Genomic DNA, 24,183 nt, shown 5'->3' with positions numbered 1-24,183 from the left:
AAAAGCTTTAGGGTATTTCTTAATCAGAAGCATTTTTGTCATTTACAGTGTGACATTTGCATGTGTAATATTTCTGTGTTTGAAGACCCAGTGGATATGCCTTGTGGACATGACTTCTGCAGAGCTTGCTGGGAGGCGTGAGTATATGTACTTCTCTATCATTTGGGAAACTTTCATACTGCAGGAAAGAACAGAGACCATAAACAGCTAATGTTAAAGTACTGTTTGGGTTTCAAAGAGTTGCTGGTTTGAACCTAACAAATATTTTAGTTGTCGCTCAAACATCTGTTACCAACTGTTTTAGGCTTATGTAATGCTTGTTTTGGTACTGACTAAGCAAAATTCTTAATCAAATGTTTTAATCTTGTGTGTAAATAGATAAGCCTACTCTTGATTTGTTCAGTGTGTGTGTGCAGCATTGGGGTTTACAGTTTCTAAATTAAGCGCATGCTTAATTCCATCTCTGAGTTTAGAACACTAAACGTAGGCATTGTGAATCCATTTCCAATCAGAAAAGCTATTAAAATTCTTTCTTTATGTTGAGGTTAATAACTGAGGGGTAGCTTTTACTTAGAAATTCTATTAATCTAATGCTCTTGTTACTGCATAGGTCAGAGTAGTCATGCTAGTGAAAAACTCAGATGGTAGTATAAATATTAATCATATTCCCAGGAATAATTATATCTCTATGCAGTGCTTTGTATTCATCTGTGTCCCCATTCAGGAGATTGTACTACTTGATCTCTACCCCTGTAGTGTCTTGTTACAGCACCACTTCAGCACAGCTACTCCTACTGCAGATCAGCTCCATTTCTATGAACCCGTTGGCCTGGTGCTAAGGAAGAGCACTTTCTTTTCCATATGAGCTTTCCAAAGGCAGTTCTTTTCAGTGGCAAGAAAATTGTTAGTTGTGCTTCTCTTGCCTAGCAAATCCCTGGGCAGGATGTAGGAGTTACCAAGAGATCACTGGTTTGATGTGGAGCTTCTAATTTGGCTACTGAACTGTGTGTCCTTTGTACAGGATGCAGGGTCCAGCTCAGAGCCACAGGCTCAGAGCCACAGCTCAATGGCAAGTGTTTGTGGTGGCACATCAAGGGTGGAATTCATCTTTCTGAGGCAGTCATTCCTAAGTCACTTGGAGCATAGCCAGGACTGAGTTACCCAATTCTAAGATACAGATCTAAGATGGGATGAATTGAAGGTAAAGATGTATCTTTACCTTAACTATTAAAGGATCTCAGGTGACTACCTTAGAATAACTGCCTGTCCTTTAAATGATTAAAGTTAGAATGGTATCATCCTTGATGTCAGATTAATAAGCCTGTTACAGCTTTGAAACTAAACAACTGTTAAAGTCCAGCATTCAGCAGATTTTTGAGCTTGTTCTGGCTTGTGTTCTGGTGGTCAGGGACTAATAAGGTCACCATTTAGACATTCATGTCCAAAAACAGACCAAGTTTTATTAGCAGAGTTGTAGGAATTAATTGCATATTCAATTAATTATTTCCTAGATTAATTACACTTAGATATTCTGTTTCTGATTTAAAGTAGAAGTAATGCTCAGTTTAATTAAACATTGCAGAGCTGTCGGATAAATGCAAAGATGGAAACCACAAACATAGGGCTAAATATTGCTGATGATGCTCATATTTGAACCACGACAGTGTTATTTTTTTTTAATTATGTTGTTCATCAAATTTGTAGCTCTTTTGAGCAGAAAGGGACAGTTCTTATTCTCTGTTTAAAAAGTAATCATTGTAAATACATGTGAACATAGTGTAAAGTACTCAACAGCCTTTTACTTTTATTCACAAATAATGACTGGAAAAATTCTGGCAGATTTCTGAATCTGAAAATTCAGGAAGGTGAAGCTCACAACATTTTTTGCCCAGCATATGATTGTTTCCAGCTTGTGCCTGTAGACATCATAGAAAGTGTGGTTTCCAAGGAGATGGACAAGAGATACCTTCAATTTGACATTAAGGTAAATTATCAAACTGTTCTTGTACTCTTGAGCTCTATTCCATTTTATAAAAAGTGACTTAAAGCTTCTGTATGAAATGCTCCAATGTATCTGTAACTTTCCAAGTAGAAATTCGTAAACAAATATGTACAAATATGTATTGGCTCTTATGTAGCATAATATCAATATTTGCTGTACCATGGAGAAAAAAAGAAACACTTCATATATTCCTTAAGTAGAAATGCCATTTCCATAGTATGTTGCCTAATGCAGTATTAATAAAATAATTTGATCAAACTCATTTTTTTAACAGGTGATATGAAGGTTTTAAATAGTCAGAGCTGTTTGTGTTTGCAATCTGGAATTTTAAAAGCTTTCAGATTATTTTTACTGCATTCAGAAATAGTACCTGTTTCCTTTTAAAAAACTTCCTAGTACAATACTTGACATGCTTGCTGTATGTGGGTAGAGTAGGAAAAGCTTGATTTGGTTTTCCTGGGTTTTTTAATGTATCTGTTTTCATCATTGCAATTTGTTTTTAAAAGTAATATTTTAATTAACTTTCTTCTTTTATACTAGTGTAGTAATGAACATAAATGGAGAAATGTGCTGCTTTTTCGCTAGTGGCAGGGCAGAGGTACAGAAATATTTTTTCATTTACAGTACAGTACTTTCTCTGCAACAAGTCTCTTTAATACACAGTAAGATGCAAATTAAATTACCAGATCTGACTCATCTTTTGCATATTTTATTTCAAGTGACTGATTATCAGAATAGGTTTGAAGCAAAGAAGTGGAAGTTTCTTTTTTCTCCTCATTTATTATATACTCTTTTTACAAAAGAAGGCCTGATACATTAGCCAAAAAATATGGGAAATAAATTATTGAGTTAGTCTAGTTCTGATTTCTGGTTTATTGTGGTATTTTTGTTTAATCAGTAAGTTTTCATTCTTTCAACTGAAAGAATCAGTTCTGTGAATAAAGGTATTGCCAGTGTGTATATAGCAGAAGTTTACTGTAAGCCACATCATAAAGGATTTAACTCACAGTGGTTGAACATTTTGTTTGGAATGTAAATAATTTCATTCTTAGTGAAAGTTTGAAGTACTGTTGTTACAAAAAAAAGGTGGAAATTCAATTATTTCCTTTCTAGAACTACATTTAAATGTCTGTCCTTGTAGATACAAGACTGATGTTACAGTTTTTGGCTTTGTTCCTTCAAAGGAAGATTATGAATACAGATTGTTTTAAATCAAGAATGAAATCTGATCTTACGTGGTACAATCTTTTGCTTTTTTTCTTTTTTTCCCCACAGGCCTTTGTTGAAAATAATCCTGCTATTAAATGGTGTCCTATACCTGGCTGTGAAAGAGCAGTAAGGTTAACAAGACAAGGGTCAAATTCAACAGGATCAGATACACTTAGCTTCCCTATGCTAAAAGCCCCTGCAGTAGATTGTGGAAAAGGACATCTTTTCTGCTGGTTAGTACTGGAAACTTACCTGCATCTACATAACCTCACAGACACTGCTATTCCAGGGACTAATTCAAGAGTCCCACGTGGCACCAAGAGTGTGACAGAAATTGGTATGGAATGTTGTATGACAGTACTGTCCTCTATCCATGCACTAAATAACCTCATGTGCACAAATAGTGTAGCGTTTTGGGGCACTGCAAAAATTTATAATCCAACAGTCATTATTGGCTCTGTTAGGTGCAAAACAACAGCATGGAGTGTTGTGATGTTCTGTTCTGAGGGGACAGAGGAGAAATGGGATATTGGAACAGGGATTTTTGTGTCTGGATAGTTGTATAATCGAAACACGGCACATTCTCAATTGTAGTGTAAAAGAACCAGCAATGTTTAGATTTTTCTGAATTTTGCTAGAATCACATCAAAGAAGCTGGAGTTTAAATGGGGCCATGAAGAGCCATTTCCTTCACACATAGCTATTCTGTTTGCTGGATCACTCCAATCTTTGTTTCACTTCAGGTTCAGCACTTTTTCTTTCTGTTATCTTCTACTGAGTTTTAAGATGAGTACAAGCTCAAGAAGGAGTAAAAAGCCAGATATTTTGTAAAACAATTCTCAGACTGCCAATCTTCAGCACTTCCTAGAAAAGGACATAACAGCATCAACAAAAGTAAAAAAGAATTGACATATTTTTCCTTGACATTATCAGACTGACAATTTATGACTATTTTAGCAGGACTTCTTTATGTTCTTGGGAAATGAAAAAGGGTCAACCAAAGTACAGACATTTAGACAGGTTCAGCAATTCTTCAGTTGAAACCATGATACAAGGACATCCTAAATCATCTGCTTGATTCCAAATATCATAATTTTTAATGAAAGATGCTTCTGATTTTAGTTCTTTCCCCATATGAAAGGAGAAAGAGGAGAAAAAAAAAAAAGACCTAATGAAATAACGACAGAAGCCAGGTAACAGAACTTCGAAAGAGGTTATTTACTATGGATGGAGAACTCAAAAAGAAACAAATCCCATGGAAACAAACCAGAAAATGTTTTTTACCAATGAACATACAATAAAACTTAGTACTATTCCACCAGAAGGTCCCATCCTCTCATCCTTGCTTCTGATGACAAACAATTTTTACATTAACCTGAAGGAGCCTGAGATCACTTCAGTGTCATATTGACATGAACCTTCAGACAATGATAGCTTGTGCTTCCTTTACATTAAATGAAGGAGAGAGTTCCCCAGAATGTTCTCTGAGGCTGAAAATGTTCTCTGAGTGACTAATTTTTAAGAGAAATGGGGGTTTTATGTTTCCTGATAATATTTCTGTATATTTTGCTTTTAATTAATGCTTTGAAATACTGCACAGTTAAGGTCTTGAAAAATATCTCATGTTAGCAAGAAAATGTCCAAGAAGACCTTTCCAAAGCCTCTTTTTTCATTCCCACAAAAGTGAATGGAGAGTTTCAGCAATGGCAAGAAAGTTCTGTTAGCAATGAAAGCATCCTGCAGTACCTCAAATTAGAACCATTTGCTAAGGACACCCCACTAGTCTTACTGTACAAAAACTCTATGTATGAATAAATTCCTCTGAAGAAAAAGTCCATTCTCAGTTCAAGAGTTTCATCATCACTGTGTGTTTAAAGGGAGCTTGCTTTGTCTCTTTAAGTTTTCACCAGCACATCCCAAAATCCCATATTTCTTTCAGTTCTGCAGGTTTTATCCCAGTAATCTACAGCTTAGACACTGTAATAGCAATTGATGCTGCATTTAGTAAGAGATTCTTTAGAATTTATGTATTAAAAAACCAACCCCTAGATAATAATTTACGTTTTTTTATATCTATTGTCTTCATGCTCATAAAAGCAGGAAAATTCTCTGAGTCCATTGAGCAATTTCTTTTTTTTTTCTTTTTAATGTCAGAGTAGGAATGTTCCTCTTCAATGGAGAGTTCCCTAGAATTTACTGAGTTTTTATTACACACCACTAACAGCATCTTCAACAAAATGTAATCAGTTGTGGCAAATACAAAATCCTATTCCCTTTCAGAAAAAGCATTGTGAATTATTTAAATGCAGTATACATTAAAACTGTGCACAAATCCTACATCAGTTTATTTTCAGAACCATTCAACATGTTGGAACCCCTTTCAACCAGTTTCAGAAGCACAAGAAATTGTAACAAGCAGACACTTGTGGAAAACAGTCTTAGCAGGCAGTGCAAACTTAGTTTTGTACCATCAGTCCTCACTCCTTTCATCCTAGATATGGGCAAGGGGCAGAGTCTCATTCTGCAGGAGCGACAACTCCTCAGGTGCACTTGGGACGCCAGTTTTAAGTTGCAACAGTGTTTTCCTGTTTTGGTTCAAAATATATTATCATGAGAGGGAAAAAAAATGAGAACTACATTCTTCTTTGGTGATGTTTTTAGGCCTTCCATGAATTTTAACTTGATGTGTTGAAACTTGCTACAATTTTAATAAGTATGTGCTGCGCCTTCAAATAAATCATCCTGCTGAGTATTGAGCAAGGCGTCTGGGGAGGCTCATGCTGTTAATTGGCACAGCTGCTCAGTTCCTTTCATTCACTGCTGTCAGGAAGTCTATCCAAAATACAACTTTCATGAAAACTTTCACAAACAGGAGGCTCAATGCTCTTACTCTAGTAAAATGACATCCCAGCATAAAAAATGCTTGTTTTGGGGTGGGCTGAGGAAAGAGCTTCTTCCATGAGAAGTTGTTTTTGAACAACCGTTGTAACTGTCATATATAGATAGCTATAGATATAAAGGTTTAGAAATAGATATGACTGAACTTCATTAAAAATCCACAGATTTACAAATTTGAAAGTATCAAAGACATGTGACCCTCCTCCCACTCCCCCATAAAAGATTGGCTAATCAATCAGCTTTTAACTTAAAACTGAGCTGGTCAGTGTTAAATCTTTGCTAGTTTCAGTCCTTTTTGGCAAAAAATACTGTGAGTTGGCACTCTTGAAGTCAATGATTTAAGTGTCCTACTGTCCCACAGATGTGAAAGGTGTTAACTTTCAACCAAGGCTGAAATCACCTTATTACAGACCAGTTATTCATTCTAGTACAATCTTTCCCAGCTAAGATCTTAAGTCTAAACCAGAGATGCATATGTACTGAATTTAAGCTTTTTTGTTAGCAGACTACCAAAGGGGAAAAAAGTTCAAAACTGTTCCCATAACCTTTTCTTTGTTTCTGAATTCCTGTTTAAAATGTGGACAGAGGCAATCAGAAGAGTATTGATGTAGCTTCTGAACCCGCGCTGCAAGAGAGCAGTTCATCCACCACTGGACCTGCAGCAAACTTGTGTATGCTCTGATTCAGCTGCTGCCCATCTGAAATTATTTACTTTGATATGGCAGATGTCTGAGGCTATTTGCTGCCATCCTAGTATAAAAAAAGGAGCTATTACAAATCCGGAGTGCATATTGACACATCCACACTGAAGCACCATCTGGAAGCCATATATCTGCTGCCACTGTGTAGTAGTGATTGCCATCCTTAATCCTAGTAGGAACTTCAGGAGAAGCTCAAGAGACTCATTACTCCACTGTGTCCATGTAAATAAGTTCAAGCCCGCATTTAAGACACTCTGGTGGTAGGAGTAAATATCCATAAATACTTGGTGCTGGTGCTGAAGGGCTTCAATCTTGTTCTAGATTAAAAGCTTGAATCTAGTTAAAGGTTTATTATTGCAACTGAACAGATGCAAGTAATTCTACAAAAATACATTTCTGCTATAGCAAACTACCTGCTTTTGGATAAACTCTCTAGTCTGGTTTACTTTTATCACAGAAACTATATGAGCACTTTTTTGGCACTAAAATAATACCCAGGTATAAGAACAAATTGCAAGCCAACTGATTTATTTCAGATTGTAACTTTAAGAAGCTTCTTTCCTTTCCTGTCTCATTTAAATTCTTTATTAATAATGGTCATCCATGCTTTTGAGCACGTAGTCTAAGTGTATTTTAAAACAATGTTATTTAGCTGGCTTTTTTTTTTCCTGACAATTAAATTCTGAGCATGTCGTTTTTTGTTTTTGGGTTTTTTTTTTCCTTGAACCAGTTTCAACTTTAGTTCTAAATCTCTGAGTTGTAAGTAATTGTGTATACACCTTCTTTTTCAGGGAATGTCTTGGTGAAGCACACGAACCCTGTGACTGCCAGACCTGGAAGGATTGGCTACAGAAAATATCTGAAATGAAACCAGAAGAACGTAAGAGCCATGCAGGGCTGACAGGGAGGGCACGGGTGTTTTGCTGCCATTTTGATCTTTTGGTTTTAGACAGATTTTTTTTTTTAGTTGCATTAAGTAAAAACTGGTTTCAACATTGATTGAAAAATAGGGTAAAAGGGGAAGAAAATGATACTCCTGAATGAGGGGCTGCTTACACTTTAACTGCAGCACTATGGTAAACTGTTCTTGGTAGAACATTCCTCCCCATAAAATGCACGTGTTGTTCAGTCAGGGTATGCAAAACTCCTTCCTTTTAAAGCTTTGTTTCATTAATTAGTCAATTCATTCCTGCATATAACTTCATTTACCCTGCCCAATTTTGATTTTTAGCTCAGTCTACTCCCATGATTGAGTAGTGTTCCATGAAGATTTTTATTGCTTTAAAACTAATTCAAGCCAATAGGTGACAATAATGGTAAAGTTGAGGGCGAACTGCAAGGGAGTTGTAGGAAATGGCTTAATGATATGTAATATTTACTGAAAAAAAAATAAAAATAATAAAGGTTGGGTTTATACAGGACAGATATTTTCTTAGTTGATGTTAACAAAAAAAGAAAAGATGACAGAAATTTGAATATATACTAACTTGGTTACCACAGTTCAGAGCCTTTCCATAATATGTTATAAATATTTTGGAAAGCATAGAAAATTTTACAAAGAGGCAAAATAACTACCTGCTTTTTTCATACATGTATTTGTCCCTTTAATATATTGTAATTGTCACATATACTGTATATAAATTTATATTAAAATAGATGTGTGGAAATACATTGAAATAATAAGTGTATTAATATTATATATGTATAAATTAGAAAATGTAATAATAAAATATATGTGAGAAATATATAACAAAAAACTTGAATATTTTGTCAAGAAATAGGGAAACTTGCATCATTCTTAATCTGATTCTCACACAAGATTACACAAGCACAATTTCAACCTCTCTATTTTTGCATGCTCCACATCCTCCTGTCACCCTCAAAAAGTTGTGGGAGTGAGTGAGGCCTATGAGGACGCTGCCAACTGCCTGTGGTTACTGACCAACTCCAAACCTTGCGCCAACTGCAAGTCTCCAATCCAGAAGAATGAGGGCTGCAACCATATGCAGTGTGCTAAGGTAAGAAGGACCCATCATGGGATTCCTTGAGGAATTCAGCTTTGTATGTCCTGTATCTATTTTAGGATCACAGAGGTCCAAAAGCTCTGAAGGGTCATGCCTGATAGCCAGTGGAACCTGTTGAAAGAATTAGATAATTAGCAGGTTACATGTATTTAGAAAATGTTCAATATTGACTGAAATCTGTTTGGTTGACAAGTGCACATTATAATGATTGAAATTTCATAAACACCTAAGAATAATTACCAATATAGTATGAAGCAGAAATAATTGATGGTTTAATAGTCATTAATAATGTAGAAGAACAGTTTTAATTGGCAGATGTAAGATTTTAAGGAAGGCTTAGCTCTAATAAAAGTCTTGCCTTACCATATTTTTCTTTCTCATTATTTCTCTAATATAGCAACAAAGCAAGAGAAATTTAGGTGGAAAACTGTAAACAGGAATTAATCAGTAGGAATGAAAAGACAGCAAAGAGTGATTCCAAAGGAAATTTATTGATGACAGCAGCCAGAAAATTAGTCACAAGTTTGCACTGTGCTACCAAAATAGAAGGAATATTTTTGCCATGAGTTCAGTATGATTTGAAAATGCTTTTTCGCTCAAGTTAGTTAAAAGCAGCATATTTAGAAAACTGTTTCATTATGTCAGAAATATCTGACATAACTACAACTATTACCTCTTTGAGGAGCATCATTAAAAATAGGAACGTAGTGAACACTTGACATAGTTGGCCTACAATAAAAGGCTAACAGATTTAGAAAGTAATTCTCTTTATTTTTCTGAAAATGTGAAGGTCTCTATTGCTATGCAGATCCCATTTTCTTTATATTGTTACATATTCTCTCTGTGATATGAATTGAAGATCAGGGCTTTTTTTGGTATCATTGGCAGCAGAGAACATTCTCCTACACTTTGATTTATGCCAAGTTTGCTGGTTTGGAGTTTTTTGTCTTAAATGATTTTAAAAAGAGCTCTTAAGTTCCGTACTTCTAAAACTCTATTAACGTATGTTTGTTGCAGCTGCTGCTAGGGAGCTCAGTTGAACAAAGCAGCTTCAGGCTGGAGAAGACTTTGGTCATTAAACACTGATGAATGTAGATAATTTACCTTTCTAAGGCAATAGCTGACAATCAGAGGTCTCTTCTCTTTTTTTGATGCTTATAGGCAGCTTGAAGTGTCCTTAAAACATTCAGATTCTTTTTGTCACGGAGAAATCTCAGCAGGCAGAAGCTGCCTCCCCTCAGCCTGGTGAGGAAGGTAATTGCAGAGTTCAGACACAAGGAATAGTGGTCATCTCCCTTGTCTCTTCCTCTGCTGAAGTAACAATCCCTGATGGAGGTTCTGCCTTTTTTTGCAGGGAGGTCTGCTCAGGCCTACTACATGATGGGCTGTGGCTGCTTCTTAGCATCTAGTATGTACCTTGGTGTAGAGGGGGATACTCCTTACTCATAAAACCCTGTTTTCTGTACTTAAGCAGGCATTTTCTCGCTGTTTCATGAGTGCAGCTTCTAACAAAGCAAGGCTTACTCAGTCCTGTTTTCTCACTCCACCATCTATATTTGTTTTTTTAGCCTTATGAGTACTTTGATTTCAAGGAAGAAGAGGTTGTTCATAGATAATAAATTGCTGCAAGTTTCATGAAACTTGGTAGCTGTATGATGCAGAGACTTCATGTGTACTGCCACCAAGGGAGAGGCTGAAATACCTACCCAGTTGTTATGGGCTCAGCAATTACCTATCATGCTTGGCTCAGACCATGGCAAGGCAGCAGATGGGATTTGTTAAGCTCAGGTGGCGATGATACAAGGCTCAGTGATCATAAAGACACATAAAACAGAGCTCAGGAGTTAATCATAGAATATGCTGAGTTGGAGAGGATCTACCAGGATTAGAAGTCCAGCTCCTGGCCCTGTGCAGGACACCCCAGGAGTCACACCATGTGCCTGAGAGCTTGTCCAGACACTTCTTAAACTCTGTCAGGCTTGGTGCTGTGAACACTTCCCTGTTTCAGTGCCCAGCCACCCTCTGGTGAAGAGCCTTTTCCTGCCTTCAAGAGAGTGGACCACTCCTCCCCATTTAGTGTAATTGGCAAACCCAGTATTCTTTCAAGTCCTGTGTCCAAGTGAAGCCATTCGTAACACGGTTCTCCAGCACTGTGCTGGATGTTTTGTCCAGAAGGAGGCTGTGAGAGATCATCATAAGCTCTGCTGAAGTCCAAAAAGGTTACATCACCTGGCTTCTCTTGATCAGCTGGGTGGGCTACCCTGTCACAGAAGGGAATTGGGTTTGATAGGCGAGACCACCTCTCATAAAGCTGTGCTGGCTGTGACCAATGACTGCATTGTCCTCCAGGTATTTTTCAGTACCTCCCAGAGTAATCTTTTCCATGATTTTACCATGCACTGAAGTGAGCCTGACAGGCTGTAGTTTCCAGGGCTGTCCTTCTTGCCCTTCTTGAAAATGATTTCGGGTTTTGAAAGTGTGTAGAAACAGCTGATGTGGTTTTGAATGTCTAATGAGACTGAGATACTGGGAGGAGGGTCTGGGAACACTATGTGAATCTTGGATTTGAGGAGGCTTTTGGAGGTATGAGAGATTGAAAGATAAATATAATGAAGTGGTCAGATGGCAGATAATTTGGGAGAGTTGAGATTGTTGCAGTAGGAGCATATATGCATAAATTAATAGGAAGTCGAGCTTTATTAGTTCAGTTACCTGTGAAACACCTTGTTTCATATATTGTTTCATATATTGTTTCATATATTGTTCTTTTGAATATTTTGTAATGATTTCTTTCTCTTATAATGAATATGAATGGGTTTGAATGGTAGGCAAATGATGCAATGATACTCAACACTTACACAGTTGTTCTTGTACTTTATTCTCAGCACTTGTCATCCTTTTTTATAAACCAGCAGCTTTAAAAAATGTTTGAAAACAAGAAGGAACAGCACAAGAAGAAGAAATATTTTAGTCTTCATTGTTTTTTTAGAAGAAAATCAGCACTACAGACTTTTGAGACAAAATTAGCAAATGTACAATGCAAGAATTAGATTTCATTCCTTCCTGTAATACATCTAAGTGATAGTATAAAGTAACTACAGACAAACACATCTGGTATGGAGTAGGTATTCCTGGAAAGGTTAAACTTATCAAAGAGAGAAGAAATGAAATTTAATTTGTCAAATGCCACTCATAATACACCAGGCTTAATATTGATTAATGTAAATTTTCTTTGCTCCTCTATAAGACAGATAAACATGATTCACCAAATTGTGAAGTCTTTTGCCTATCTGTCTATAAATAGCTTCCAGTTATTTTGAAATTAACTAGCTGAGAACTCACTGCTGAATTGAGAATATTTAACACAGTTTGATCTTCTCTGATGCAGAGAAGCCTGAATAAGTCACCTTACACCTCCTTGTAAGGTTTTACCCATTTTGAAAGCACTTTACTCAGTGCAGAAAAGGCTCACCTGGAAGTAGTCACTCATCAGAGTTTATGTTCAGACTTCTCTCTTGCTTTAGAAGTTGTTATCAATATTTTGTATCAGGAACACCACATGACAAAAGCACCAATAATCATGGTTTTTTAAGTAATATTAGGAAAAAAAAATTCAGTCTTTCTCATGAATAGTTTCTTATTTTGTTAATAAATATTTATTAATAAATAGTTTGTTATTTAAAGAAATGGGACTTTTTTTTAACAATAACAAAAAAACCAGGCCTGATCAGCTGTATTTACCATTTGGTTTATTTCCTTCACTTACAACTTAACAGGTAGATCCAACACAGTCTAATGATCCAAGGCACAAAAATGATGACTGACATGGTTTGATATAGTTTCATAAACAGATCTCCTGAGTAAGTAAACTAGGAAGGAGGATCCTCAAAAAATTTTTACACTCAGAATGCTGTTAATTAAGTTGTCCATAAAGGAATAATGATGCCAAACCTAAGACATTTCAATTTTTATTTTTTTTTCCTGTTTTTTTCTGAAGTGCAAATATGACTTTTGCTGGATATGCTTAGAAGAGTGGAAGAAGCACAGCTCTTCCACTGGAGGCTACTACAGATGCACTCGCTATGAAGTTATTCAGCATGTAGAGGAACAGTCCAAGGAGATGACAGTAGAGGTAACAAATGAATGTGTGTATTTGAAAAATAGCAGCAAGGTTGCAATTCTCCATTCAGGAAAAGTTTAATCAAAATTCTTCCAAACCACAGTTCCAAACGGAAAAATACAACCTTAAATGTATCAGAGAAAAAGAAAGAAAGTATTACTTACTTGTGGATGCATAAGATTTCTGCTTTTGACTTTGCTAACAACCACTGGTGACTTAAGTCATTTTACTGCTCTGTGACATGGTTTCCTTTTGTGAAATGAGCATGCTGGTCCTGTAATTAGCTGCTGTGCACTACAGAAGACATGCCTTAATTTTGGCTTTTGGAAAGCTCCTTTATATAGCAGGCATGACAGTGTAGCAATTCTTTGGCTGCAATATTTGCAGCTTTGTGAATTTCAAAAATTAATTTTGTCTCTTTACTTACGTGGCACTCAGCACTGTGTACAATACTTTAAATATAGTCTGAATAGAAACAGTTCATTATTTAATTATATCTAATGGTGATTGTTGTATCAAATGATAAGACTTATTTTGGTTTCTTTTGCTTCTCCATTATTTTCCAGGCTGAAAAGAAGCATAGAAGATTCCAAGAGCTTGATAGGTTTATGCACTATTATACAAGATTTAAGAACCATGAACTTAGCTACCAGGTGTGGGTCAAGCCATTTTTTACTGATGTTTGTTTCTGTTTTATTAATCCAAAAATAATTATATTATTGTATTTTACTTACTTTCTTTTTCTAGTTAGAACAACGCCTTCTAAAAACAGCCAAAGAAAAGATGGAGCAGTTGAGTAGAGCTCTAAGTGGAAGTAAGTATTTGCTGTGATCTGCCTTTGATTTGAAATCAGATCAACACAGTTGTGGCTAAACTGTTCTTTTTTGAACAGTGCTCACATCAAGCCTGCTGTGTGATGTCATCCCTCCAGTACTAGAATTTGTAAATATTGGATGAAAGTTAAATGTACAGTAAATCTTACCTATTCCAAAGCTTCAAGGAGGAAGTAGCATTAGTATGGTAGAAGCTAATGTTCTGTGCTTATCTTTTAGTAAGAACACTGTGCAGTCATTGAGAACTTGCTGCTCTTTACTTGCAAAATATTTAACTGATATGCACAGACGTAATGCTGACATCAGCAGGAAAGTACTTTCCCAATGTTTGTTTTGTATTGCAGCTGAGGGAGGCTGTCCTGATACCACATTCATTGAAGATGCAGTGCAAGAGCTTCTAAAAACTCGCCGCATTCTTAAGTGTTCTTATCCATATGGATTCTTTTTGGAGCCTAAAAGCACAAAGAAAGAAATATTTGAACTTATGCAGGTAATAAATGGATATATTTTACTTTCCTAATGGCACTTTATATTTTTTATATTCATTATCAGTGTCTTTCTGACAGTTTTGTAGTATAAAACCTGTTTTGTATTTGTAACCAAGTTTGAAAAAGTAGCACATTTTTTATATCACTTTGCAAAGGAAAAGGATAAGGACAGATGGAGGGGGAAAGTAAGAAAATTTCCTGTTAATCTGCTTTCTGAGGGTAACATTTTAGCTTCAGTCTTCATCTCCTTCTCTAGCTTCTCTTTCCTTTCTTTCCCTTCCGATGTGTTTGACAACTGGGAGGAGGCAAAACTGGGGGAGTACTTGGGACTGCTGCCTCCTTTCCTGTCTCTTAGGTACCCTGAAAATGTTCAGTATTTCAGAGTGAAGGGAAATCCTGCTCCAAGCTGGAGGACAGAATGTAGGTCAGTAAAAGAGTAGGCTATGGGGCAGATATTTTGGGGTATTTTGGTATTTCAAAGGTATTTTCAGGAAAATTGATATCATTCCACTCAGTATTTATGGAGAACTCTTCCTGATTTGCATTTCCCTGTAAAACTGTTTTTTCTGTATTATTAACTCTTGCAGACAGACCTAGAAATGGTCACTGAAGACCTTGCACAGAAAGTGAACAGGCCTTACCTTCGGACACCTCGCCATAAAATCATCCGAGCAGCTTGTCTTGTGCAGCAGAAGCGACAGGAGTTCCTGGCCTCTGTGGCCCGTGGAGTTGCTCCTGCAGACTCTCCAGAAGCACCCAGGCGCAGGTAATCCACCCAAAACACTGCACAAGTCAGAAATTGTTCTTTTGACAGCTGCCCAAGTGGGTGAGTCCATTGCTGTTCTCTGACTATGAGGAGGATGCTAAGTGTGGTGGTTGTAAATCACTGTGAAAGTTACATTTTCCTGAACATTTCATCCTTGTGGAATTACAGCCTTTGGGGAAAAACATATTTTTCTTTAGGAGGATCACTGCTCTGTGTGTTGTAACCTAAATTGCTTCCCCATTTGTAGTATATTAATGATTGAATGTCATGGCTTCCATTTCACTTTTTTCCATCAAGATTGTCACTAAATACCTTCAAAAACACTTCAAAAACCCCTTATGTATTTGCTAAACATATGAGCCATCTCTGGAATAGTCAACAATTTAACTGTAGGGTTTTCAAAATAAATTTTGAGTCAAGAATTAAAGGGGAAGGCTTGTTAAGAGCTACAATTTTTGCACTACTTTTCAGATTTCAATAAGTTTTGAAGCTCTAGAGGTTGTTCATATTTGTCCTACTTCTAAATTTGATGGTGTATCTTTCCATTTTATAGCTTTGCTGGTGGAACATGGGATTGGGAATATTTAGGATTTGCGTCCCCTGAGGTAAACTATTTCTTTTTAATTTTTTTAACTTAGTTCTGCATATGCTAGAAACACAGGTATGATCACAATCTGCATGAAGAGCTTCCTTATCTTGAGTCGAAGCATTTCAAGTTGGTTAAGCTTTCCATTTCATTTATTTCACAATAGAAGGAAATATATTCATGGGTAATTATGCAATGACTAAACAATGCCTCTAACATGGATGAAGTTATGTAAGGTGGCATTAGACAAGCTATTGCACATTCATTTTCCAAGTACATAACCAGTTTTAAAATTTAATAGAAACTGTTGTCTGTGTGCTGGAGAACTTAAAGTAATAAATGTATGAAATTCTGTAGATTACTTTTGAATGCAATATCAGTTCAGCAGAATTTCAAAAAAGTCTAAAAAATTCCCATCCCAACAAAAACATGCAAGCATACTCCTAAATATTGTTAAATATTTCAAATATTTATTTTTATTGTTATGTACTGAAGCAGGATGGAAACTGCAAACTCAAATGACAATAATTTTTGCTACTTTACCAAGAACAAAAATCATCATTGTTAAATAAATCTTTTATGATCTGTATATGGGAAAGAGTGAAGTAGTTTTTGAGACTCTGCTCTGAAAAATGAGAAGCTTCCTCTAAAGCTTTTCTTTATCATCTTAATTTTTATTTAATGTTTTAAGAACATTAGATTAAAGCATTCAGTCAGGAAGGAAACTTCATTTCAACATTTCCTTGTTTGCTGTTTTCTTTCTAGCTAGTCATTTTTAAACATCCTAGAAAACTCCATGTACTTTTTCCATATATTTCCTTTGCTATTGTTGGTGAGCATCATGCTGGTGAGAACATGGCTCGCTTCTCTACGAAAAATCAGCTGCTTCTCCTGTCCAGTTCCTTTAGTCCTTTTGTGAAATAATCCCACATCTGCCAACATCAAACTCATTGTGATATTACTATATTATCAGTGGAAGTGGCTATGAGAAGAAGCTGATAAGAAATGTGTTGAAAAGCTGTTTAGCAGGAGGTGCAATTGCAGCTGTGCTTAGATGATCTGCTTATGAGTTTTTATGATTTGCCTAAATGTAGCACTGTGTGATGCAAGTTGGTTTCTTTGCTATGTAGCTATCACGAATACTTGCAACCACCTATGCTAAAGGAATTTTATAGAATTAGTAATGGTCATCTTTGTTTATTTCAGTGAATTTCACTGCAAAGTATTTTACGTAGAGCTGTACTTTTACTGACAGGTAGTAGAATGACTGTGTATAGCAGATTATTATAGAAAACAAAATCTTACTGGTTTTGGCAAGGAATGCTGGTTGTTGTAGAACACTGTGTGAAGCCAAGATGTTTCTGCCCAACAAAATTAGAATTTCTTTTGCTCACATGTAGAAAACTGTTCTATGTAGTAAGAAATAAGGTTTCATAAGTAGTAATTAAGATCTTTTTCTAAAGGTTAATAACCAACCAAAAATTAAGTGTCTGTTAGTAAAATCTATTATTTTATTGAAAACAAATGAGAGCTAAGATCTGGTATGATGAATAAATCTTAGTGTTCAGTGGCCATTTCCCATGATTCCTTTTCTGATTCAGTGATATAATTATATATTTTTTAAATAATTCAGCTATATTGTTCTATATCAAGGTTTAATTTTATGTTGTTTAAGGCTCCACCTTGCATTTAGAAAATCCCTGAGATCCCTAAAAGCTGGAAGAATATTTTAGAGAAGAATCACTTCATGTTTGCCTTGTTTCTTTATGGTGTTCCAGAGACTAACAAGCATATGCTACTAACTGCTGTTGAAGACAGAATATTTGGCTAAATGGACCTTTTGTCTGGTCCAATAAAGCTACTTTTTGATATTCTTACCATTTCCATGGGGAAAAAACTGCCCACACAGATGGTTTTGTGACTATTCCTTTTGTCTTGCATATGTCATTATGAGTAAGAACTTGGTCTGAGAAAGTTCATGGAAAATACTCTCATAATACCATCTACATTAATAAGGTCATCGTGTAAGTGAAATAACACTTCTGGATTTCAGTTTTAGGTCCTTTAGATGTTGATGATGAAGAGTTAATATAGGAAAGGAAAACTAATGGTACTGTGTACCTTTCCCAATTCATTTGGCCAAATGAATCCTTTGGATTACAGATTTCCAACTTGGAGCTCACAGAAATAAAAACAGTATTCTTTTCTGAAGAGAAGAGCGAGCACCACTGTGCATAGTTTTATTGTGTATGAATAACTGAAATTACACAAGGTGCTACCTAGAGAGGTTCAGTGTCAGCTGGACGTACCAGAAAGGATACCTGGAAACTTCCCTTCAAGCATAAAACTAGTTTCTTCATGTTAGGAAAGATATCCAAATCGATCCAAGTATAAAGATAATTAACCATTGGGATATTAGCTTGATGTGGTCAAGAGTCTTTTCCTTATGTATATAAACTATCCAAGCACACACAATATGAGAAAATACAGGCTGCAGGAGTTCAAATCAATATGGTATGGCTCACTAGCAGCTCAAATTCAGCAAAAGTAGAGGAGATTTGTAATTCATGGAATACAAATCTGTCATAGACTGTCCAGTAGAAGAGTCTCAGATACAGCTTAAGAAGTTCTGGAGCCATAGTGTCCTGGAGTCTGGGAAAAGTGCATCAAGTCCCACTGTATGTCTACCAGCTTTCTGTAGTCTTTTTGAGGTTATTTTCTACTGCCAATTGCTGGCACCAGAGATTCTGAGATAATCTATTGGTTTAATTCACATCAATTATTTTTATGTTCTAAAATCAATGGGTATGCATTTATTAAAAAGTGTGTCGATGTGTGCATACATAAAGTTTGGCGTCAAAGATTTTAAACAAGGAATGTGTTCTTGGAATTGTTAAAAAAGGAGATTGCAAGTATTAAAATGTTGGTAGTACATCTAGTTAATTATTTTTTTTTGCTAATTCATTGTTTTATAGATTTAGGATTACCTTGGATTTTTTTGTTATTTATGTTAAGCATCGCATGATACAATTTGCAATTCATTTTTCTGAAAGCAGATGATTTTATAATAAACATATAAAATCACACATTTTTTATAAAAATGTGGTGCTTGTTACTCAGAAAAATAGTATTGCATGCTGCCCTGTGTTTTGTAACCTTTGGTTTATGCAGGAATATGCTGAATTTCAGTATCGGAGGAGGCACAGACAGCGTCGACGTGGAGACATGCACAGTCTGCTGAGTAATACTCCAGACCCTGATGACCCCAGTGAGAGTACATTAGGTACGGAGCTCTCTGGGGCTGGTTCTTTCTCTTCCTGCTTCAGGAGTCGCTTGTAGAGACCACAGTGTTTGTTCTTCTGTGCATACACTTTAAGGAAGTTTCAGATACATGGCTGTATTTTCCAGGATACAAATAAAGGCTTGTCTCTGCAGGTTTTTTAATGTGATTTTGGAAGTGTTGTTGACTTCACTGTGGCTGCTGCTGCTCTGAAAGAGAAATGCATTGATCATCCCACTAAAAACTCCTCAGTTGTCCAGCACAGGTTTGCTTTTCTGAAGAAATTTTGAAGATCACTCGTGCATACACCAGGTCTTTTACACCAATGAAAAGAACCAGTTGTGCATAGAATGTAGAGGCTACAGGCCTGTGGAAGAGTATCCTAAGGCTGTATTCCAAAACTCTCCTCAGAAGCTGTATTAGCAAAGGCAGCCAGGAAAGAATTTGGCCTGAGCTGTGACTTCCAGCTGCTCTTCTGAGGGCTGGTAGTACAGTCCCTGAAGGTCTCTCTGTGGCTTGGCTGTCTGGGCTGGCTCAGTTCTGCTAGAACTTTAGCAAAGGTACAGAAATAGCTTGAATCCAAATCATGCTGTGATACTGTTTCTGCAGAGCTGCCAGTCTGTGTGCTCAGTCTCTTAGCCAGGCTGCACAAACTCTCACTCCTGTGTCTCAGGAACTTAATATATAGCTTGTTCTTTAAAACCAAAAGGAGGGATCTTTTATTGAGGAGAAAGGATCATGTGCATCTTTTATTTTAGAAAAAGTAATCAAAATTTTGGTGAACTTTGGTTCTTCCCCATTAATTAATTTTAATTTTAAAATTAATTTTAATTAAATAAAATGCAAAACTTGAATGTTAGTTCAAGGACTAGATTTTGACTGAATGCTTGGATATAGTAGCGATGGCCAAGTGCACAGTGTTAAAGCATGCAAGTGAACATTATTTTATTTCAGTCTCACATTTTGAGTTTTGGAGTGGAAAATTCCATTTTCCAAAGTCAAAAGATTTACATTTATTTTTATTGCAGAGCAGTTTTTTCTGGAAACCGCATCTTACTTCTGTTTTTTTGTTGTTTTTAAGAAAACAGCAATGTCAGTAATTGCTGAAGTATTCACTAACAACTCTACTCTTAATTGTGCTGCAATGTTACAGTAAAAGCTATTATAATGTTAACATTACAGCAGAGTTTTTGTCTTTGAAAGAACAGAGAAATGGGCAAACTTGATTTGTAATCCACCTGTAAATGCATCCTGTATTTTTGTCCACATGCAGTCATTTTCAGGGCTTTCCATAAATCATGTATGTGCCTTAGAATCACTTTGCCCCTTCTGCCCGTGCTCCCAATGGCATAGCCATGTTTCCACAGAGAAGGGTATTGAGGGCAGGACGGACAAATGAGCCAGGCAGTCATTCCTAAAACAGTGGGATTGATGTTTCACCACTGTGTGAGAGCTGATGTGGAAGGAGTGGTTTGGATTCTTTTATTCAGAGTGAATAAAGGAGTAAAATTACACAACTAGAATCCAAAAGGAAGGAAGAGATTCTGTCAGTAAATCACAATGGAGGAGGCTTTCTTGCTGGTTCTTCAACCGCTTTTGTTTTGATTGCCCAAACAGACACTCAGGAAGGTGGCAGCAGTAGAAGACATGGCACCTCCATGGTGAGTTCAGCTTCTATGGGTATTCTGCACAGCTCTTCGCTTCATGACTATACCCCTGTCAGTCGCTCTGAAAACCAGGATTCTCTTCAGGTATCTCCCCTAATCTCTTTTCCATTCTCTCTGCTTTGCTTGCTCTCTGCTCTGCCTTTCTGTGTCATTTTGTCTCTGCAAATTTTCTTAATTCTTCAAGGAGAAAGGGAGAATCTAGGACAACAAATTACACATTCGCAATGGTAAGAATTGCTAAACAATCACTGACATTACAAGAGTTACTTTTTCAATCATGTTGTTAGCTCTGTTGGTGAAAAGTGATTCTGACAAAGGACATGTAGGAATAATGAATGAATTTCAGATTTGAGCCAAAATAACTTTTCATCCAAAATGTGTAACAAGATGCAAGTTTTATTCTGAGAGCAACCTTATGTATTTCTACAGGCTCTGAGTTCTCTGGATGAAGATGACCCAAACATCCTGCTAGCTATTCAGCTCTCATTACAAGAATCTGGCTTGGCCATAGATGAAGAAACTAGAGACTTTCTAAGTAATGAGGCATCTTTAGGAGCAATAGGTACCTCTTTGCCTACAAGACTGGACTCTGCTCCCATAAGTATAGACAACCCAAGGGGTGCTTTGAGCAGCTCTGAGCTGCTAGAACTTGGTGACAGTCTGATGAGACTGGGTACAGGCAATGATCCCTTCTCAGCTGATCGTCTTCATTCCCACCCCTGCAGCGAGACAAGAAGTGGATTATACTCGACATCAAGCGATGCTGAATCCAGCAGTCAAGATCCCAATACCAATGAAAATCTGCTTGGAAATATTATGGCCTGGTTTCATGACATGAACCCACAGAGTATTGCTCTGATCCCCTCAACAAGTACAGAAACAGATGAGGAGTCACAGCATCCCAGTACTGAAGATGGGTCAGCAGGGCAACCAAATCTTACAGACACAGGGCTGGAGCCTCAGGAAGAGCATGCACTGTTTGAGGATGCACTCAAAAATGAAGGCAGAGGAACCCAAACAGAGGAAAGCACTTCTGAAGAAAACATTATTCCAAGTGAAACAGTATCACAAATTGGTGATAATAACAGGGAGGTAACAGGCACCCTAGATGCTTCAGGAGATAGTTCAAGTCAGACTCCTCAAACCTCAAGTGAATGGACTGAACATGTGCATTTGGTATGAATACAAAGTAAATCTGGAGTAAAAGAATGGTGGTGACAGATGGTACAGTATGTGGAGTAAGCATTATGGAGGCTTTGATCCACATAATTGCAACTCAGTTGTAACCACTGACATACCAACGGATATTTAGGAGTTCTCTTGAATTGTAGTTCTTCATAATAATGTGAACCTTTCAAGGAATATCCTTTGCATTTGATTAGGTAGTATTTGCCTTTTTGCTCTCAAGAGAAAGGAATAAGTAGGTTGTATTCCACATTCCTAATACAATGCAGCATCTGTTTAGCCTTAGGTTGATGATCCTTAACTTGAAAGTATGGATTAAAGGCTTACACTGATTATTTTGGTTGGTTTTCCTAAGAAATAGTTTATTCCATTTTTTAGAACTCATAATTTCACCAAAATAACATCTAGCAGCTCATTTGCATTTTGGTTTTGTTTTCCACAACTTTTCCTTACTCGTTTCATTTTTGTTAGCAGTGTGAACGGAGGTATTTAATGCTTCTCTGTAGTACTGCTCCAGGAACAAGTTTTAGGGGATATTCTTTCCCTTTAAAATCAAAGATTTTTTCATGTCTATTTACAGTCCAAATGTGCCAAACTGTGAAAAGTTAACTGGCAGTAGCCTAATGAAACAGTGCAGTGTTACTCTATCCAACTAATCCCACAATTCTTAGCAGTGAAAGAAACCACTGGGTAGCATTGCTTCTCTAAATTTAACTGGCGTATGTTGCCATGGTGACTGCATTTAATTAAATGTAGCCTGTATCTTAAGTTAATAAAACCTAATGCTGCTGTTAAACAGTTATTTTAAATATTAAAATACAGTGAGTTAGCAACAGCTATGCTGTATTTTGAGACACTTTAATGGAAGTGCAATCATAGTTCTTTGTTTTCATAATTCTACGAAGCATTTTATGCACTAATAGTGCAATTACTTTTAATGATAACATTTTATAAAAATATAGGAATACAGAATTTTCATATATTAGCCAGTCCCACACTTAAAAGTTCAGATAACACATCCTGCTCAACATGTTACGGTGCCTTTGCCTAACCCAACTGGATAGTTGCCACAGTTAAACAAGTAATTCAAATTCAGTGTTTGTTCTGGAGTAACTATGCTATTAATTGCAAAGACCTCCATAAAACCACCCATGGCCTTGCCTTTACAGTAAATAACTAAACGTTCAGTCAGTGTTTTTGCATATACAAAACACTACTAGGTATTTGTTCAATTGCACAATATTCATTTGCTGTGTGATTACTGTTTAGTGTAAGAAAAAAAATTTAAAAAGAAAAAAAAAACAAACCACAAAAAAACCTTTTCCTAGTTGTTGTACCGTGAAAAACAAAAATACTGGTTTTAGATTTGCTTAAAAGCATCGATCTACAGTTAGTGAGATACAATGGTACAGTATGTAATTACAACTAGAATAAGTTGTTCAAATGGCTGTTTTAATTACATATAATCAAAACTTTTCATAACATGAGCAAATTACATACACTCCATTTTAAGTTTTGCTTAACTGTTACCAGAGATTTGTTGATATGATATAAAAGTTTATTACTACTGAGTGTGTATAGGCAAGTGTCATGATAGCAAAGTTTATGTATTGATTACTGTGAGTTTAAGTGAATGTTTTGGTAACTAATTCATGCAAATCCAGCTTTGGAACCTTGCAGTTACAAGGTTCATATTAGTAAAAAATGAAATAAGAATATTTTACCCTCACCCCATAAAAACCTTGTCCGTTTTCAAGCATCTTTAGAGAGACTAAATTAGAATAGTCTAAATAATTTTCCAACTTTTCCTCTAGCCACCCTACTCCTGACAAAATATTGAGCCTTTGAAAAATATCTATAGGTATAAAGTCCTTCAACTAAAACGGTCCTTCATGAACTGTCATCATGAACTGGTCTGAAAGTTGTTTAACTCACATAGCTTCCTTGAATGGTAATTTCTGAATAGAAAGATTCTCACAAAAAGATTGTGTATTGCATTGAGATGTCTTGCAAAGTTGCAGTAAGATATGTAAGAGTGCTCTCTGTGAAGATAGTGAAGTTTGTGGGTTCTGGTTTTATGTAATTTGGTTAGGTTGTGCAGTATATCCATTGTTTCCGTGTTACTCTTATGAGCATGAAATTAGACTATTAAATTTGTATTTTCTTGGTACTTATTTTAACACCATAGTCATTGACTTTACAATTCAAAAATAAAAGTTTGGCAAGACTATTTTGTAAACCTGTTAATTTTATAATGTAAAAAAAATTACTCTAACCTTGAATTGTTATTTGCACTTTCATAGTCTATACTTGATACATTCCCACTTTATATACAAGTAGGATACTACAACCATGTAGATGTTTGGCCAAATGAATGCTGTTAATAATATGTAAAATTCTTTGATTAAACATTTATTACTTAAA

General features: G+C 36.2%; 1 protein-coding gene across 19 annotated transcripts in view; it reads left to right on the top strand.

Moving 5' to 3' along the window:
- ANKIB1 (ankyrin repeat and IBR domain containing 1) overlaps positions 1 to 24,183 on the top strand; it is an 88,524-nt gene extending 64,341 nt beyond the window's left edge. For 7 of the 19 annotated variants that reach the window (XM_086857534.1, XM_086857547.1, XM_086857565.1 and 4 more), the window contains 14 exons: positions 49 to 137; positions 1,840 to 1,984; positions 3,278 to 3,444; positions 7,602 to 7,690; positions 8,698 to 8,828; positions 12,832 to 12,966; positions 13,521 to 13,607; positions 13,702 to 13,768; positions 14,132 to 14,277; positions 14,863 to 15,041; positions 15,595 to 15,646; positions 18,799 to 18,910; positions 20,525 to 20,658; positions 21,004 to 24,183. In XM_086857534.1, coding sequence (XP_086713660.1) covers positions 49 to 137; positions 1,840 to 1,984; positions 3,278 to 3,444; positions 7,602 to 7,690; positions 8,698 to 8,828; positions 12,832 to 12,966; positions 13,521 to 13,607; positions 13,702 to 13,768; positions 14,132 to 14,277; positions 14,863 to 15,041; positions 15,595 to 15,646; positions 18,799 to 18,910; positions 20,525 to 20,658; positions 21,004 to 21,756 — 2,286 coding nt within the window. In that variant the 3' untranslated portion in view covers positions 21,757 to 24,183. The remainder of the gene's footprint in view (positions 1 to 48; positions 138 to 1,839; positions 1,985 to 3,277; positions 3,445 to 7,601; positions 7,691 to 8,697; positions 8,829 to 12,831; positions 12,967 to 13,520; positions 13,608 to 13,701; positions 13,769 to 14,131; positions 14,278 to 14,862; positions 15,042 to 15,594; positions 15,647 to 18,798; positions 18,911 to 20,524; positions 20,659 to 21,003) is intronic. The other 12 variants (XM_086857616.1, XM_086857632.1, XM_086857642.1 and 9 more) reach the window with 3 other exon arrangements.

This window comes from Cyanistes caeruleus, chromosome 1 (assembly GCF_971803275.1).
Source record: "Cyanistes caeruleus chromosome 1, bCyaCae1.hap1.1, whole genome shotgun sequence".
In the NCBI taxonomy this organism is placed as follows: domain Eukaryota; kingdom Metazoa; phylum Chordata; class Aves; order Passeriformes; family Paridae; genus Cyanistes; species Cyanistes caeruleus.
The sequence above is the reverse complement of the archived record's forward strand: the minus strand, read 5'-3'. Positions and strand labels throughout refer to the sequence as shown.